The 20,348-nt window shown below is 38.3% G+C and overlaps 1 protein-coding gene across 2 annotated transcripts in view; it reads right to left on the bottom strand.

Annotated features, from left to right (window-relative positions):
• Nucleotides 1-320: 320 nt before the first annotated feature.
• The window catches only part of rxfp2l (relaxin family peptide receptor 2, like), a 36,956-nt gene continuing 16,928 nt past the window's right edge, over nt 321-20,348 (bottom strand). Inside the window, exons 4-18 of one of the 2 annotated variants that reach the window (XM_072717550.1) lie at nt 19,719-19,824; nt 16,962-17,033; nt 14,149-14,220; nt 13,893-13,964; nt 13,438-13,509; nt 11,783-11,857; nt 11,516-11,587; nt 9,832-9,903; nt 9,263-9,334; nt 7,064-7,135; nt 6,443-6,514; nt 5,962-6,191; nt 5,316-5,726; nt 3,338-3,553; nt 321-2,914 (exon numbers count right to left, since the gene is read on the bottom strand). In XM_072717550.1, the coding sequence (XP_072573651.1) occupies nt 2,721-2,914; nt 3,338-3,553; nt 5,316-5,726; nt 5,962-6,191; nt 6,443-6,514; nt 7,064-7,135; nt 9,263-9,334; nt 9,832-9,903; nt 11,516-11,587; nt 11,783-11,857; nt 13,438-13,509; nt 13,893-13,964; nt 14,149-14,220; nt 16,962-17,033; nt 19,719-19,824 (1,880 nt within the window). In that variant the 3' untranslated portion in view covers nt 321-2,720. Of the gene's footprint in view, nt 2,915-3,337; nt 3,554-5,315; nt 5,727-5,961; nt 6,192-6,442; nt 6,515-7,063; nt 7,136-9,262; nt 9,335-9,831; nt 9,904-11,515; nt 11,588-11,782; nt 11,858-13,437; nt 13,510-13,892; nt 13,965-14,148; nt 15,730-16,961; nt 17,034-19,718; nt 19,825-20,348 lie in introns of those variants that run through there. The other variant, XM_072717551.1, reaches the window with a different exon arrangement.

The raw sequence follows: 20,348 nt of genomic DNA, 5'->3' as shown, positions 1-20,348 counted from the left end.
AAGGCAGAGGAACATCCTGGAACAAAGGTCTGTCAAAACGAAGTGATAAAAACTGTAAAAGCCAGTTACGTTTTTAAAAATACTGATATGTTAATATAATGTCACTTAAGTATAATATTTTAATGACAGAGAGATAAACGTGACACTGAAAATGACCAAATTGCAAGGTCTTAATAGAAAAAAGCACTAAGCACCGTAATTTAATGTGTCTTGTTTGTTGTGGGGTCAGTAAAATTCATCGACACTAATAGGGTCACATTAAGAGCCATGTGAATTATTCACATATTAAGGCCAGTGGTTTTCACATAAGAAACAGAAAAATCATTTGTATGTGTTTTTATTTTAAAAAATTATCCTTTACTCTAGATACATATGAATACAATAAATTAATTTATGTACGTTATGTATACAACAAATAGCAATTGTTTTAAAGGAATACAGTGTTGAAACTACAAAACACATTAATTTGATACTTTTATAAGCCAATTTATACATAAGACATGATACTTGAATTTGAAAGTATGATGCCATCTATACAGATTACTTCAACAACCAAGCTATAAAATTGGGTTACATGCAAATTACACAGATGACTGTAAATGTAAACTGGGAAAAAAACTGTTTAAAATAGTAAAAAAATTGGACTGTAAGTAATTGGACAGTAATTACTTCTGATAGAAACTATAACCTGTAAACTGCAGCAATATTTTCACACCATATTGTACCCATCCCTGCTTCTCAAAAAAAACCCAGATTTATCCCTGAAAGTGTATAGCTGGGAACTAACAGATGCACATATTTCATGTTACATGTGTCCCCACAGTGTAATTCATGTCCCCACAATGTGATAACCTGTTAATTTGAGCTTATTGGGATATTTTTCCGGTCCCACAAGGGGAAGCTCAACATTATAAAAACTTATGGCTGCAATCAAAAAACTGAAATAAGCAAAAGTTTTGTATTCTGTTTAGTTACTTATGGTTAAGCTTAGGGCTGGGTAGGGGTTAAGGTCATCATTGCTGGCAATAGGGATTTGCCCAAAAAAATGAATGGATGGTCCTCATGTGTGTGTGTGTGTGTGTGTGTGTGTGTGTGTGTGTGTGTGTGTGTGTGTGTGTGTGTGTATCCATCCATTTTCTGAAACCACTTCTCCTATCAAGGGTTGCGAGGGGTCCAGAGCCTAGTATGAGTGTATATCCAGTATAAACATATGTATATATAATATACATTCAGTACTTATTTGGGATTTTTGATTTAGATTTTGGACGTACAGGTTAACATTACTGTTCAATAAATGAGAATAAAGATTAATAATCCATGAGAGTACAGAGTTAAGCATCATAATGGCAATACTGCTGGTTTTTATTAGATAGTCATTAATCATTATTAGGTGCTTCTTATTTCTTGGTATATGTGAACAAATGGTACAGATGATCAGGAAAAGCATTTAGAAGATGGACGGATGGTATGGTGTGATTCACAGGTATAGTTTTGAACTTCCCTGCAGTTGACTCATGCAGTTAGAGCGGATTAGGGACAACAGATTAAATTGGTTTTCATGACATTGCACATAGCAAGAAGTGGACTGCTACACTGCTATACCTGCTATACCGCACAATTAATAATAAACATAACAAGAAGCTGCCATTAGCCACCAAACAGCAGCATAACTAACACATACTGTGTTATCATGACATTGTTATCTATTTATATATTTTTTTCATAGACATTGTCAGAAAGAAAGAGTACCAATTTGTACCTTTTCTTCTCACTGGGGTTGTACCCTCATAGGTCTGCCAGTTGTACCCTAGAGCTGAAAAACATCCCCACAACATTAATGTACCCTCAATGGATTCATCCGAGCCCTCTTCTGTACCTTTTAAGGTATATTTACCTACAGCTAAGGGTACAATTGGCAGAGCTTTGAGGGTACCGCCCCATTGACAAGCAAAGTAAGAAACGGATACTCTTTTTTATGATAATGTAGGCATTAATGCAGAGTGTGGTCAATATGAAAACACTCCCTTCATCTTTACACGGGTGCCTTTCCCTTGTGCACATGTGTATGTGGTGGTAGACAGAGCCATTAACCACAAAAACAGGACAGCAGGTCGGAAATAACTGCAGTAATTTTGCATTTCATGGCTTCTCCCACTGAGCCAGCGATGAGCACCATGCGTCTCGTCTAATGATGTTAGTCACATTGTGCTTCCATTTCAGAAAGGCCACTTCCTCATCAGGCTCTATCCCCTGTCACTTGGGACCCCATCTCATGTCATGGCGTTAGTATATGGCACAGATAATCACCGGCTGCAACCTGCCTGACATCCGAGACATCTACGGTGCCTCGAGAAGGCCGGGTCCAACCTCAAGGACCCTAGCCGTCCCAACCACAAACCCCGTTCAGTCCTATTGTATCGGAGCGTGGAGCCACAGACTCCACAACAGTTTCTACCCTCAGGCAGTGAGGCTACTTAATATCTGTTCTGCCCATTAATATTGAGAATTTGCACATTCCATTTATTTGTTGCAAATATTTTTTGCTATTTATTTTACAATTGTATTTATTAATTTTTCTTATATATTACTATCATTTACTGTAGGCATCTCTCAGGGAACCTCACTTCATTGCCTGCACCTACCGCCATTTGCTGTACTGTTGTGCATTTCATAAATAAATTTTGATCTAATTTGACGTGATATGTGAGCTACGTCATTGGCTAAAGGGTGCTGGTCTGTGTGTAGATCATCGATACGCTGTGCGACGTCTCCTTTACCCCCAGCTGCTGCCATTTCAGCTGCAGGCAAAGCTTGAGACGCTCCTGGAAAGCGGCTGTGGTGATGGTGTAGAGAATGGGGTTAAGGGCACTGTTGATGGGCAGGATGAAAATCACTACCCACAAGATGACTGTGCCTTGCAGGGACAGAAAAGCACAATCAGAACAGCAACAACAACAACAATAATAATGGCAGGAAGAATATCACAGAACTTCATGAGCTTTGTTTTTGTTTAATTTCATGCAGTGTTTCTGAATAGTAGTTTAATTCATAATAATAATTACCAGCATCTTTTCTGGCATCTTAGATATTTGTGAAACATAATAGCATGTAAGAAATGCAGAATGGATTCATATTACAGTATTTCTAGTTAACAAATTTGCTTAGATAAAATATCAACTTTGTAGTATATCTGTACTACAAAAAATTCCTCAAATTCTCTAAAGTGCTATTTTTAAATTTACTTATTGCTTGCATATAATATGCATCTATGTGTGAGTATTTACAAGCCTTCAGAAGCACATAATCGTATTTCGTCTCAGTTCAATTTCACAATTACCTCTGATTTCCACTTGTAACAAAGAGAGAATTTTAAGAAGGAATATAGGCATCCAGCACAAAGCATCCGTAAACACTATAAAGAAGAACCTTTTCGCTATTGCGACTTCTTCGTCAAAGATCGTCTGCCGAGCAGTTTTGGATCCAGTTCTCCTTACTGAAAAAAACATGCTGGTGTAGGAGAATACTATAATAATGAAAGCAACGAGATTCAGGCCTGAAAGACAAAAAATAATTCAATTACACATTCATTATATATTTATCTTTAAGTGCAGAGTAACAATTCAGTATTTTTGACCTGATGTGTACCGAACAGCCAAAACATTAAAACCACCTGCCTAATATTGTGCAGGTCTCCCTGGTGGCATCAAAACAGCTTTGTCCCACTACAGCATGGACTCCACAAGACCTCTGAAGGTGTCCTGTTGTATCTGGCACCAAGACGTTAGCAGCAGATCCTTTAAGTCCCATAACTTGAAAATGGGCCCCTATAGATCAGGCTTGTTTGTCCAGCACATCCCACAGATACTTGATCAGATTGAGATCTGGGGAATTTGGAGGCCAAGTCAACACCTTGAGCTCTTTTTCATGTTCCTCAAACCATTCCTGAACTATTTTTGCAGTGTAGCAGGGTGGATTATCCTGCTGAAAGAAGCCACTGCCATTGTGGAATACTGTTGCCATGAAAGGGTGTACTTGGTCTGCAACAACGTGTAGGTAGGTGTTATATGTCAATGTAAGATACACATGAATGCCAGGACCCAAGGTTTCTCAGGAGAACATTGGCCAGAGCATCACACTGCCTTTTTCCCATAATGCATCTTTGTACCATCCCTCCCCCAGATAAATGGCATACATGCACTAGGCAGTGCACATACATGCACATTGTGGGCAGTGGTGGCTTGATGGTTAGGGTAGCGCACTTGTAATTGAAAGATTGCAGGTTCGAATCCCCCACCAGCAAGTCACCACTGAGGTACCCTGAGCAAGGTACCGTCCCCAATCACTGCTCCCCGGGCGCTAAATTAGCTGCCCCCTGCTATGTCACGAAAGTCACATATGGGTCAAATGCAGAGGACACATTTCGTTGTTGCGCACTGTGTACTGTGGTGTGTTGACAATGACCACTGATCACTAAATTCTAATTCTAATAATGTAACAGAAAATGTGACTCATCAGACCAGGCCACCTTCTTCTATTGCTCCATTCAGATCTGATGCTCAAGTGCCCTTTTGTAGGTACTTTCAGCAGTGGATGGGGCTCAGCATGGGCAGTCTGACCAGCCTATGCCTACGTAGCCCCATACGCAGCAAGCTGCGATACACTGTGTGCACACCTTTCAGTCATAGCCAGCATTAACTTTTTCAGCAGATTGTGCTATAGTAGCTCTCCTGTGGGATCAGACCAGAGAGGCCAGCCTTCACTCCCCACGCACATCAGTGAGTACTGGGCACCCGTAACCCCATCAGCGGTTCACCGGATGGCCTTCCCTGGACGGCTTTCAGTAGGTAATGGTCACTGCCTACCAGGAAGACCCTACCAAAGCTGCCGTTTTGAAGATGCTCTGACTCAGTCGCCTTGCCACCACAATTAGGCCCTTGTCATATGGCTGTACATGTTTTGTGCTTCCAGTACATCAGCTTCAAGAAGTGACAGTTCACTTGCCTCATGTATAATGGCACCCTTGACAGGTGCCATTGCAACAAGATAATCAATGTTATTAACTTCACCTGTCAGTGGTTTTAATATTATGGCTGATCGGTGTAGAATGCATAATGTATATTCAGTCAGTTTTGAAGTACATGTTTGTGTTAAATTGACCTTCAGTCAAAAACATGACTTGAGGTCTGTGATACTTTTGTGTGAGGTAGTTCAATTTCATTTTGGACAATATGAATACTAAGTGCAATTCAGGTATAAATCTAAGACAGCTAGTGGAAAAGGGAATATAGTGTTGTAACATTCTGATTCCGACTTACCCAAGAATATTCCAGTGGAGTATGTCCTTGCCCCTGGCTTCTCTGTCAGGTCAGAGTGGAGAGGGAAGCAGACTCCATTTCTGCCATAATAGTTACCGAACGTCTGCCTGTCCCAGAACGGGACGACGGCTATCATAAAGCCAAGGGCCCAGATAGTGATGAGGATTGAGAGAGTCTGCTTCCTCCCGGCCCGGTAGTTGTGGAAGGGGAACACGATGCAGATGTACTTCTCGAGGGTCATGTACGTTAGCAGCATAACAGACACCTCGGTGGACAGCATGGCCAGGGAGCCGATGAGCTGACATTGTGTGCTTTCCATCCAGAACTGGGCGTTCCTGTTGTATTCCCCGCAGTACTTAATGTCAAAGGCGCCAATGAAGAACAGATAGACTCCCATCAAGCAATCTGCACCTGATGGACAAAGTCATATGAGAAAGATGTCAGTGTTGGAGGATTCATTCCCTTCAGTTTTCTCACTTTTAATCCTCCTTATCCACTTTGTTTCTATTCAGCTAGATGAATGGTCTTTTATTTTTCTGACTAAACAGTTAGCTTCACTAGGGTTTCGTTATACTTCATTAGCCTATACTCCATACTGGAATAAGTTATGAAATGGGTAGGTGTACCTCGAGCTACGTTTACTCACAGCAGAGTGACTTGATGGACATGGTATGGTGGTGGTCGTTAGATGTGATGCAGGAACGCAGGCATATAACGAAGACGTTGCCGAAACAGATGATGAAAGCCACCACCCAGACGAAGACCCGCAGAATGATATTAGCCAGCAGATTTTCGAAGGAGGATATCCCGTCGGTATTGGGTTTGCAGCTCCTCACATTGGGGGAATAACCACAGTATTCAAACTTCTTAAAGTATCTATAGAGTACCATGGAAGGAAGGAAGGAAGTGAAAGAACATTGAAAACAAAGAACAGTAGATTGAACCAATCTCAAACAAACAACAACTTCAAAGTTTCCATTTTCCTGCTGCTTCTCCTGGTGAAGGTCCCGACAACAAGAGTAATTTAAAAAATCTATAATATTGGGTGTTAAATATAACTGTAGTATTACAAATACAATTTAATCTTTCTGATATTCTGGATACTGGTATTAGGCCCAAGTACTTACATATGAGAGAGGTTTCCAAGAGACCGAAACATTCTGATGCTGATGTTTGGGATCTCTATTCCCTCCATTCCCCTTGTGAAACAAATGTAATTACAATTGTGCATTATTTTAATAAAATATATGAAATTAAATTATATTACAAATTTTCAAACAATGCTAATTTATTCCGATTCTGTATATCCTAAATTTTCAGAAGCATATTGCTGCCATCATGACAAAACAAAATTTGCCCAGTTTCTCATTATAATGAGATACTTATCTTATTATAAAGAGAAAAACATTTCATGACGTCTCAGTGGTATACATATGCATTTTTATTATAGTGTATATATGTATGAATGAACATAATTACATCAGATTAGATTCAACTTTATTATGAATTCATTTCTTTTTATAACAACACTCGGACCTTGTTATAACGAGATACTTTAATCTCATTATGCGATAATTTTGCACCTCATTATAACAAGAATATCAAAGTCAAAGATATCTCATTACAATAAGAATTTCTGACAGCAAACTGACGCCTCTCGGTCACTGCCATGCTTATCAGCTTGAGCCGAAGGTAACCACCTGCTTTGCTTAGAGCTTTAGGGCATTACATCGTGCCTTCAGACTCACAGTGACTGCAGGTGTACTAAGCCGTCAAACTGATCCTGGTGGACGTGAGACAGGGGGTTATGTGAGATGTTCCTGAAAGGAGAAAGCAACACAATGAATCTAGTGTAATTCAGCACATTTATTTGATTTCAAGCAAAGTCAAATCTTTAGGACAAAATATAAATAAATAAATAAATAAATAAATAAATAAATAAATAAATAAAAAAAATATATATATATATATATATATATATATATATATATATATATATATATATATATATATATATATATATATATAGAGAGAGAGAGAATTTTTTCATATACACACAGCGACCACTATGTTATATCTAACAGAGCTAGTACTGCAGAGGAGGCTTCAGAAATGCTTCAAGGGTGAGTTGTATATTCATAGACGCCTTTCTGCAAACTACTGTTGTACTCAGCTCTTTTTGCACTTGTGGTCTTCCTGTTAACTTGAGTGTGCATAATCACCGGTGTCACTAGGGTGTTTTCGCCCACACAAATGCCACTGGATGTTTTTTTGTTTGTTTGTTTGTTTTTTGCATATTGCACCATTCTCTGAGGAACCACCACGTCTGACGTCAACAAGGACACCACATCAGGCGTCTCAGCCATTCATATACTCAGCCACACAGTAGCTTGACCTCTTGACCCTGCTGTATATGTTTGCTTGCAGGCACATGAAGTGCAGCACAGTTTGCATTAACATGCTAGTGCAGCACATAAACTGGTTAGGGAGTGTATTTGGACTGCTGCAGGAAAGATACGTCAATATTTATTATTATTTATTTTATTTAATGGATTGGGGCTCAGCAAGCTACATTTTTTTTATAAAATATTTTACTTTTTAAGTTACGTTTTAGGATAGCTTATTGATACATTATTATATATATGTATATACACACAGTGGTACCTCAGTTCTCGAACTCATTAGAACTCGAATTTCTTAAAAGTCGAACCAACCACTTCGAAAAAATTACCTAGAGCTCTATCTGAATCCCAGAAGTCAAACCGTGAACGCTGACCTAAGAACTTGTTCGCGTGACCCCACGCGGCACGTCTCTCAGTGGAAACAAAGAGTAAAGCTTCAGTCTCAGCCTCGCATTCGCTGTGATAGCATCGTGCATGTTTACACTAGCTGAATACATATATTTAGACAGTAAAAATACATTTATGCTATGAGAGACAGTAACAGTAATTATTATATAATAAAATGCATTTTATAAAATAAATATTTCTTAATTATTTTAATATTTAATAATAAACCATTAATACATTTAATTATAATGGGGACGGAATGGAGACAAAGGCGCAGACGTCAGGGTATCGGGGAATACGGGGTTTAATTACAGGTAAGGCAGGCAAAATGCAGACGGACAATACAATGACCGCACTGGGGAAACAAACTGAAACGCGGAGGAAATACAGAGTGCTAATGAAAACAACCAGAAATGATCACATGGGGATTACACACGGGGTTAACGAGGGGGCGTGGCGCACAGAAGGAGCAAACGATCGGGGCAGGACACATTGTTTGGATACATTTATTTTCTTACTTTACAAATTACTGTTTTAATAAATGTGCTTAGATGTGTTTAGTACAGTATATGCTCTTCTTGTTTTATCCGGTTCATTTTGTGTTTAAATGCTAAAAAAACATATTTAGTTGTAATTTTTGGGGGCAGGAACCAATTAATTGGCTTCCCATTGTTTCTTATGGGGTAAATTCGATCAGAACTCAAACTTTTTGGGATTCGATCCAGAGTTCCGAACGGATTAAATTTTGAGTTATGAGGTACCAGTGTGTGTGTGTGTGTGTGTGTGTGTGTGTGTGTGTGTGTGTGTGTGTGTGTGTGTGTGTGTGTGTGTGTGTGTGTGTATGTATGTATGTATGTATGTATGTATGTATGTATGTATGTATATTTTATTTTTTTATTTTTCATTCAAAATAGTACTGCAATTACCTAAAATATGGCAGTCTTACTTCAGGATGTTATACTCACTCTTTGCACTGTGGTCTCATTGTATTAAAAAATATCAAGAAAACACCAGTATTTCCTTTACTTTTAGTGGCATATAATAGTAATGACTGAATCTACACGAATAATTGTGCCTCCATAGTCAATATGAAACTCAGTAGTGTAATTTCCAAGCATTGTCCAAGCTATTTAAAAAGAAAATATAGTTTTTACTCACAATTGCTTTAGGTTCCACAGACTGTGAAACAAAGATGGGGGTAGTTCCTGAATTCTATTCATCGATAAATCCCTGAATAAAAATATATATTCTTGAAGCAAAATACATTATGTATTCAGTTAAGTTAACAAATGCGACAATAAATAATGTATTTAGTGTTACAGCTTGGAAAAAGTAAGAGAGGTTCTGCTTGGTCCATTATCTCTATAAAGTACACTAGAATGGTATCAAAACTGTTTTCAGTTACTTTTCCCATATTTAAACATGAATATGGTAGAAAATAAAGTGACAACACTGCTCTTACGTTTCCAAGCCGTTATTTTCAGTTTATTCAAGGCTTAACGATCCAGCAGGCCGCACCGCAGATTTTGAAAAGCACATTCTATTTCCTTTGACATTTATCAGTCAAAGCAAAGATTGAGTTACCCAAAAGTACATCAGAGGAGACTTGTTTCTTCCCATCAACGAAAATGCAAAGCAGACATTGTTTACGTCACAATTTCAAAAGCAAGTCTTCCATGGTTCCATCCCAAAATGTCAAGTAAAGATCAAAATAACTGTATACTCACAAGTCTATGAGCTTTTGCATTGTGGAAAATGTTCCCTCTTCAATAATCTCTATGTGATTTCTACGAAGAGCTCTGAAATGGAAATAGAAGAGTTATGATTTCATTTTCCCTTGCAGTCCGACTGCGGTAATAACCATTGTCACTTGACAGTTATTCACCTATATGTACAAACACTTTCATGTGTGCTGGTTGAAAATACAGTACGTGTCTGTGTCATTTTTTTTTGTACCAAAAGTAAAATTCAAAGCAAGAAGACAAAGATTCTCGCTTTACAGCTGCAGGGCTGCTGGTGGCACATTCTGTCGCTTCATAGCTACACGTTTTAGCAACTTGTAAGTATGTGTCTGCAGGAGAGCAGAGAAAAAATTGCTATGCAACAAAGAAATTTAATGTGGGAGTCTTTGTCCAACATAGGTGCTGGAGGTCAGTGAGAAAGGTTCACTATAGTTCATTATCTGCTTCCTTGGACATTTGGTCTTCTGAAGTGGGTTATATCCAGCTATTGGGGTGAGGGCTTTATAAACTGGCCGGCAGAGATAAACGTGAACGTGGAGTGAGAAGGCCGTGGTTGAAGGTGAGATGCCGACACAGAACAGAGCTGACTTGTGGGGTATTTTTGTACGCTCAGTTAAGTTTGACTACTTGTGTATAGAAGATCTAAAAAAAAAAAAAAAAAAAGCCTCCTGGAACAGCAGTTAGAAATCCACTGTGTCTGTGGTGATTTTGTCTGCTTATTACATTATGTTTGAGGTCTTCTGGAATGTTGGTAGGTGCTCTCATTTGGACCAGGTTCTGCTAAAACAAGGTGAATTAAGTGAAACGGAGTGGAATGACGCAGAGTGGAATTCTGAAAAGTGGAAATGACACGGCTGACAGCCTTTTCCCCTGAACAAAACGAATACTGGAATAATCCTGCCAAAAGACACACAAAATGTCATGTCAAAGCCACCCCTTTGATTTCATCCATGTCGACAGTCAGTCAGGTATACCTACTTTTATAGCACGAATGCAAAACAAACCGATTAATTTTTTTATTGGCTATTATTAATATGATATTTCATAAAATACCGGAAATTAAAATATACTGTCTTGTTATATCTTGATAGGTATTCTTCTACGACACAGCAGGGTTAACTGGTTCAGTAAAATCAGAGATTAAACATCAAGGGAAGTAAGTAATTTGTGTCCCTTTGCAGTATGCAGTCTGTCTGGCCACAGCTCCCCCTCTGCTCTGATTCCTCGAGGCCAGGTGCACATTCCCCTCATGTTTCCTCATGCCGTGCAGGACAGCCAGCACTGAAAGTCACACATCAGGCTCTCAAGCAGGAACCCAACAGGTCGGCAAGAGCCACTTACATTATCTTGCCTGGCTGCAGAGTATCTCAATTTAAGCTGTACCCCCCAGTGACAAAACAGACACCAATTATGTTAATCTGCCATGGAAATGCTTGCAACCACAGCCAAACCACGCCGCCACTGGGACAAACGCCTTTCACGGCTGACCTTGGAAATCTGCTTTTCCTTTTGAGGATTGCTTTTCCCATGATAGGTACAAAGGCTCTACAAATGTGCTTTTGCAGTTCTGATGGCCTGGCTGTTTTGGAACCAAGTCTGAGAATTTCCTGAAGTCATTTTGAGGGTGATTCTACAACAGTATCAATGTTATCATTACGTATAAACTTACAAGACAGTGAGAGCTCTGCACTCTCGAAAGCTGGAACTGTGTAACGTTGATATGAGATTCCCTTCCATCTCCCTGGAAAGAAAAGATTTCAAAGCACTCACACATCATTTGGACAAAGAATACTTCACACAATCAACATTAATAATAAAATACTTTCACTTGTGAGGGGTGAAACAAATATGTTGTCATGATCATTTTTAAAATGTCAATATTACTCATGTAACCGGAAACACTGTAACGGATATAACAATGTCTGTTGTTACTCACAGCCAATTCAACCTTGGCATTTCCTGGCAGAAAGAATTGTTCGGTAAGTGCTCAATTGAATTATTCAGCAATGACCTGAATCAAGAAGAAGTTCAATTAATAAACCCAATCAGGAGAAATTCTGAATTAATCTCATCTGAGAAAATATATATATTTTTCGATTTACGTACACAAACTGACTTAGGCTCAGTTAATGGTATTAAATATTTGTTGTAAAACTCCATGGCTCTAAAAATGATTTGTAACATTTTGACCTTTTTTGTCTGTTTTAACTGCAAAACAATATCTGAAAATATGGAGGAAGTGTGACCCGGGATATAGTTAACAGATAAAGGGTGATGTATTCTTAAGGATATTTAAACCTCCTAATCACTCCATAGAATTAAAGACTGATGTAAATTAAGGTCGACAGTCATTTCTAAAATGTATAAATGACACCAGAGTCTAGCAAAGAAAAAAAGTTATTATTATCTACTACAGAGTCAAATATATAGCATTACCGAGATAATAATGCCCTAAAAATGGCTCTGAAGGTCAAATATTTATAAATGTTGAACCATCCATCCATCCATTTTCTGAAACCACATATCCTATTCAGGATTGCGGGGGGTCCAGAGCCTATCCCAGAGGCTGCGGGTGCAAAGCCATAAATGCTGAACTATTCAAAAATAATAATCTTATAAGTGTGGAGTCATATTTTTTAATTTATAAAATGATACCAAATTAATTTAATTCATTAGTTAAAAAATGAATATTTAATGTTAAATAATATTCTGCTGTTATCAGTCTCAGGCAACCAAGCAAATTAACAGTATAACTGTACTGTATATGTGATGCATGAAATTGACTGGATTTTATTGGATTTCAAAACTCCACGTTGTTGTGAGGATCTGTGTTAAACCATCTACACCTCCTTCATTTTCAGTTTCAGGTTTAAATTTGGATTTCTGCTGTATCCTGCTCACATATTCAGAACGTAATAACAGTGAGTAATAGTCCAGGATTTATGGTTATAGAATGCAATGCAACGATACGCAAATGCAAAATCTTCTGTTTCCAAAGAAATGAGGAAATTAAAGACTTGTGCACTTGTGAGGTTAAACATCTAACAGAATACAATTTGGTCCCTAATATTTCATCGATTCATTCTTTAAAAAGAAACAAACCTGGAGCGACATTAAAAGAGCACCGCAAGTTGGCCTGTATTAATGTGCTAATATTAGCTTGTTCTTTTTATAGTTTTCTGCATGATACAAATAATATTGTAGCATGAAGGATCCAGTGCTGCTCAGAGGCGAATTATCATTTACGGTAAGAACTCGTACTGAAAAGGCAAGATTTTTACTAATAGCTCTACCAGAGACAAGGGGGCTGTCTTTGTTTTTTTTTTCCACTCCAAATATAATTGTTGGTTATGACTGTTCTCATTTCATAAATATCCTTGATATTTATGATATTGCAGTAAGTTAATGAGGTTACATAAAGGTCAAGGGTTTCTGTTTATGGTAAGTAATATGAAAGCTGGGAAGCAAACACACACACACACACACACACACAGAAAGACACAGTCCTGATAATACAGGGATGAATTTAAGCTTGAGGCTTATGTCAGCCTTTGCACTAGACGTTAAACACTCCTGTAGACACATACTTACAAGAAAAACAACGATCTGAGTCCTGTGAATGATTCCTGTCTTACAGATGATATTTGATTGTCGTCCAGGATTCTAAAGTGAGACGGAATCAAAAACATGACCTGAAGGCTGCAGAAAGTTAACAAAAAAATACATCTGCACAGTACTGGGACCAGTGAAAGCATTATAATGGAAATATGCAGGAAAAGTACCACATGCATACAGTATGTCAATACATTGAAAGTCTGAAGGAAAACATTAATTTTGCTAGTTATTCCAGTGGCAGAAGGCATTGTGCTGTGCTTAAATGAACCAAACTGCTTCATTTAATTCAGCAATAATTCCAGCGTCCTTTGTAAAGAGTATAAAGGAAAACCCCTTCAGAAATGTTCAGTTTAGCAAATAGTGCAAGAAGCACCACATCCTCAATGGATTAACATCAACATTGAACACAAAGAAAGATTTTTTTGACTTACAGCCATTCAAGATTGTGAAGGTTCCGGAAGATAGCAGCCTTTAGCATAGTGATCCTGTTTTGGCTGAGGAATCTGAGCACAGTTCAGGGGAAAAAGAGAAATCTCTTAAAGCTGACAATATTAACTGTAATAGCTAAGATCATTTTCACTGAAATTAAATAATGCTACAGGATACATTTTTATCAGTCATTGAGCTGATTTTTTTTTAGATGTTATCAAGTTCCCCTGTAAAGTAATTGCTGATTTTTCAACTTACAGTTTCCTTAGATTATACAGTTCTGAGAAGGCCCGGTTCGATATTGTGTGGATGCTATTATTTTGCAAGTGCCTGGAAAGAAAACAGCGTATACTCATTAAAAAAGCAAATGTATCGAATGATAATTGAAATGCAAGTACACTATTAATATCATGGGCTTAATGTCCAAAAGAGCACCGCAAACAACATCAAATGCCAGTTAGCCCTTTGTACACATTACCACATGGGGTAGTATACAGTAGCAAGGAACGGCAAACAGACTGGATATATTTAAACAATATACCAGTCATATGCCGTATAGAAGTCACTTCATAAATTCAACATGAGTAACTATTTTAACTGCTCTTTATCTGTTTTAATACCATTTTAGCCTGCATTTTAGTCCTTTGGTTGTCTGTTTAGCATCTGTATAGTAAACCACCAAGTACCCCAGTGACAGAGAGCTTAAGCTGTAATATGTATTTCCCAGCTCTTCTGAAAAAAATATTACTTTCAATCGTCAACCGTAAACCAAAATAATTCTTTTTGACTCCAAATCATTTTAATTCTGGTACTTCTTTTTAGAGCACTTAGATATAATCAGTATGTAGTCTGGGTTTACTCTGTTGACGTTTTTACTTCTAACTAAAATCATTCATTGTGGACTTTGATGTTACAGTCAAATTCTCTTAGGCCGATTTAAGCAATATCCACCGCAGACACAATATCAACCCAGGCTGATCTTTGTTTAAGGACAACTGGGTGGCACACTGCCAGTGTTTTAGACTGAGAGATGATGAGCAGTGTGGTGGGCTTACACTCTGTGCCCGTTAATGGGAGGTCACCAGTTCGAGTCCTGGGCTCGACAGAACAGTCACATGTCCGTGGACCCTTGAGCAAAGCCCTTAACCCCCAGCTCCAGGACCACTGCATGATAGTTAATTAACCCTGTGCAGTCACACCCCCAAGCTATAGAGAACAAGATGGGAGAGGCCATGAGACAAATTCTACCTGTACTTGTGTAATGGCCAATAAAAGATTATACTTCGTTACAATTTATTACTCTATAATTATATATTTAACGGCGCACCAACCAAAGCGACAAGTCAGAAAGCCACTGTTAAGATCTTAATGCACCATGCTCTTACACTAGTGTTCAAGTATGTACTAATCCTAACATGAATAACTAGGAATCCAGCAGAGATAGTTAGTTCAGAGAAGCATAAATTAAGCAAAATAATTCATTAGCTGACCTCTTTATGGTGGTATATAATGATGTTTTAAACACTGAGACCATTTAGTCACGTAGAACAATGTTTCTCACATCTAAGCATTCTGTGCGGACTTGGTGTGACCTTGGTCTAGGGCAAACATAAGAGGACAGGGAGAGAGGAAGGGACGATATCTGTGAGGACGGGGTGTTCGGATGGACTTGTGAGGCACTTCTCACTTGGTGGGGCGCTGCAGTGGGTGTGAAAGAGATGCCAGAGTCAATTTGTGAGCCCAGTCTTACCGGAGCCAACTTGACAGTTCACCTTAAGGTGAGATACGACGCGTCCCCAAAGTGGCCCCCAGTCAACCATCCCTGTTGGTGTCAGCAGCCTTACAAAAATAAGTAACCTTATTTCCGTACCCATACAAGCATTTAATTTCATTTACATTATTCCTAACTGTTTTATTTAACTGATGAAAAACTGTAGTCATAAATGCTGGCATTTGTTAGTTCCATAAGCACATATGACGCCCGCATTAGAAACTCTCAGCTCAGTTCCATTGATGAATTGTACCATCAACAGCAATATTAAGGCAGGAAATTTTAATCAGGGCAGCAGAGAGTTCGGCACTGTTGCCTCACACCTCTGGGACTGGGGTTTGAGTCTTTACCTTGGCTCTATGTATGTGTATCTATGTACGTTTTCATGGTCGTCCTGTGTTGTATCATGAGAGAAAATGACAATCTTGATTCTTAGTGAAAATAAAATTGTGACTATTTTGCCCAGAATCATGCAGCCCTAATCCTTCTTTTTACAAAATAATATTGCAACTTTAAAATTGTACACCACTTCAGAATGTTAACGAGCAAGTTTTTCTCTCTCTCTCTCTCTCTCTCTCTCTCTCTCTCACAAACACACACACACACACACACGCACATGTAGGGTAAACATATCCTTATGGGGACCGCTCATTAATTTCAATGGGAAAAATGCTAATGCTAACTATGACAACCTTAACCCCTACCCTGCCCTAACCATAACCATAAGTAACCTAACAAAATACAAGAGTTTTTGCATTTTTAGTTTTTTCATAGCAGTCACCGATTTTTATAAAATAGAGTTTTCCCTTATGGGGACCAGGAAACCGGTCCCCATAAGGGGAAAAAAAATGGATATTTATCACGTTATGGGGACATTGTGTCCCCATAAGGATAGATAAACCCGCTCGTGCACACACACACACACACACAACACCTACTTTCATTTCTATGCAAATACATCTAATCCCGACTATGACAAGCTTAACCCCTAACCCAGCCCTATCTTTAGTCATAAGCAACCACACAGACATTTAATTTTTTTTTATTGCATTCACAGATTTTTATACGATTGAGTTTACCCTTGTGAAGACCAAAAAAATGCCCCATAAGGTCAAAATAACAGGTTTTTATCAATGTAATGTATGCATGACCCCCAACCCCCACACACATGCATACAAAGATAATGCATGAGTAGGCTATTAATTTTTATCAAAACAACCATGCTACTATTGTAGATCATAGCAAACTGTTACAGATATTTTGCAGTATATATGAAAATACAAAAAAGGGATGCACTTACAGTCTTTCCAGATTTTTATATCGTATAAAGAGATCTGGTGGAAGAGATGTGATCCGATTGCTGTTCAATTCACTAAGAAAAGAAAAATCACAAAACAAATGTTCATTCTGCACTTGTTTTTCCATTTCAAATATGTTGAAGAGTCCACTGATATAAAAACAGATCCAAATAAATATTCATGAAGAGTTAAAATTCAGTGAAACACTTTACTTAAAATAAAGCTCATTATTTTTACATTTCATTCCTATATTGGGAGGCAAAATACATTTAGCCTGTATTAACATGTCTGTATACCCATTGATTTGTTTATCTTCAGTTAGGGTTAATAAATTATTTATGGAAATACTAGAAGAACTGAGGGGTAAAATAATTTCATTACTCATCCTGTTATTAATTCTGGCTTTTTCACTGGGGAAATTCTGCTTATGCATGTTGGCAGGTTACAAATAAATAAATGAATAGATAAATCATAATTGAAATCTATCTTTTATTTATGGGGCCATATCCAGGATAACATTGGCTCATTCATCAGAGTAAAGTACAGTGGGAGATGCAAATTATAAATTGTTGCAGCTTCTAATTTCTTATCCCTCCACAGAGAAGACGTTACAGTTTTCCGAATGCAATGAATTGAATTGAATGTGACCGTAGGGACATTATAATGGTTTAGTTGTTGCTTCCCCCACGCCACCCCCACGCACACATTATTAATAGTTAATTACATTGAGCTTAATAGGGTTAACTAAGGTTATCATAAAGTATCTAACCTTGGAGCTGCTGCTTAGATTCTGCAGATTTGTTTCCTATTTTAGTGCCTTGTAGATTGCTTTGGATATCCAGGTTACATTTACATTTACAATACAATTACACACTTAGCAGACAGTTATGTCCAAGGTGACATACAAGTGAGGCGAATAGCATATTGCCAACATCCATGTTGTGAAGGAGCAGACTAGTCATGCGTGCAGCTAGACTGAGCTTCCAGTGAATTCCCAGCACAAGTGTGAGCAGTACTGGGGCAGGAACTACGCAACAACGACACAACCACACAACTACTTCTGATATCTGCTGTTCCACATAAGGGAGCTGGATCTAGCCAATCATAACATGAAGTGCTGTGACACAGTATCCTCCATTTTGCCTCCAGCTGTGGTATAAGACTAGTGTGGCATGTTGTGTGGGTATTACAAGGGTGCAAACTACATCCAAGTGTTTGTAATCGATGAAGATGCTCTGCTAGCCGCTGCTGTGTCATCAGCATTTAATCACATTATTTTATCTAGTGTTAATTATCTTTATATATTTGTGCAGCTTTATTGTATTTTTGCATATTATATTAAATGCCATTTTGAATGACCTCATTCACAGCTATTAAGGCATTACCACTATGAGGTAAAGCTTTCACACAAATGTATTACAAGATATTTAATAAATTTCAATTTTTAGTAATTATTGAAGTAGTGGAATATTTTTGCAATAGCTCTGCTATACACTCACACACACACACACACATTCATTTCTATGGGCATAACCCTAATCATGCCTCCGCTAACCCCTATGCAGCCTTAACCTTTTGGCATTTTTACTTTTTTGATTGCATTCACAGATTTTTTTAATAAAAGTGAGGCTATCCATATAGCAACCTGAAATATTTCCCCAAAAGTAAGCAAGTTCCAGGTTTTACCATACTTTGGGGACATTTTGGTCCCCAAATGAGATCTATGCAAACCCCCCCATCCCCCCCCCCCCCCCCCCCCCATCTGAACACACACACACACACATACACACATATATAAATACATATATACAAAGACTGTGTATGCATGAAAGACAGCGAGAGAGAGAGAGAAACTGGCCACATAATGCCTAATTTAATAAGGAGAGGAACAGAAATGCCTTGAGAAAGCCAGGTCTTGTCTGTTTTATTTGACTGAATTTGATCTAAAGTAAATATCTTAGTTTTGTTAAAATCTTTGGTATATCACCTTCAGATAATTTCTGCAACTGTTGCAATTCCAGAATCATATTAAAGGCTGATTTTTGACGTTAAAAAGGCATCCCATCCACAATCTGATGCTTTTGATAAAGTTACTTCACTTCCAATTTTGTAAGTGGCTTTGCGTGGGCAGTACTGAGAAATGTTCGTCAAGTGTTTATGTACGCGAATCAGCTCGAAAGCCCTGTTTGTGCTCCCTCAGAAGGCCTGTTTCTTTTAGCTTGAACAAGCACTCACTTTATTAATCTTTTTTTCTAGGTAATTTTTATTGTCCTGGGTGGTTAAGGGAGGCATGACCCAGCCATGGAACAAAGTCTGCTTTACCATCTTGCAAGACGGCACTTGTTACATAAGCAGCTGATGTATGTAACAGTTTGCCCCTCTAGCAATGTCTGTGCTTTGATCTGACTGCCTTTAGATCACTGACTAATGACTGTCAAACTTAGTGTAGCAGTACTGGCAGACCCTTGACTGATTTCCCCCTTTTTTATATCTCTATTATTCACCAGAGGCGTAGCCTTATGGGAAATATGCTCTTAAGATAAAACACAGTAGGGGGAATTGGTTTTCCCATTTGAAAATACATTAGCTTGCAAGCCTTAGAACAAAGATTTTCCAAGAACACTAAAACCCTTATTTCAGTACAAATTAACACCATGCACATTTACTCATATGCTCTTCAAATTAAGCTATATGGATTCTAAAGGCAAGTCAGTGTCTAAAATGCAGGAAAAATAATAAGTGTTTTCTAAGATACTTACAATGCAGTGATATTGGAAGATACTGCAGGTACATACTGAAGATCTCTGCTGTTACAATTCACTTTCTTGGCTTCACACTGACAGGCTTCTGGAAATACATCCAGCACTACACCAAGATGTTAAGGACATTTAGCAGTGATTCACTGTTCAGGCAATATTAAGGGGACAGAATGTGACCTTATGTTATTTCTTATAATATGCAAATTTACAAAAATATTATTGATTACACCAAATATGATGACAGGGGTGCGGCTACAGATTTTGAGCCCCATGAAAGCATATCATATTCGGCCCTGAACCCACACCAATCCAATTATGTTCTAAATTTTTTAGGGCCCCAGTCACTCAGGGGCCCCTGGAATCATCCTAACTTTCCCCCCCTTTTATGGCGCCCCTGCATGATGATTTTATAGAATGGGGAACTTATCATTTAACAGTGGAAATCACTGGAGTGGATACAAGCATGTTTGTCAGGAAAATGAGTTTCATGGCTCACTGTTGCCTTTCCCCTCTTTTAGAAAATAATCACATGCATGCATTTCACCATGTCATGCCAACACCAGCTTCCTGACGTTCTGGGTTCTTCAGTCTGTCTACTAAAGGCAACACAGCACATTGCTTTGGCAATTT

This window comes from Paramormyrops kingsleyae, chromosome 10 (assembly GCF_048594095.1).
Source record: "Paramormyrops kingsleyae isolate MSU_618 chromosome 10, PKINGS_0.4, whole genome shotgun sequence".
NCBI lineage: Eukaryota > Metazoa > Chordata > Actinopteri > Osteoglossiformes > Mormyridae > Paramormyrops > Paramormyrops kingsleyae.
This window is presented reverse-complemented; position numbering and strand designations above follow the sequence as displayed.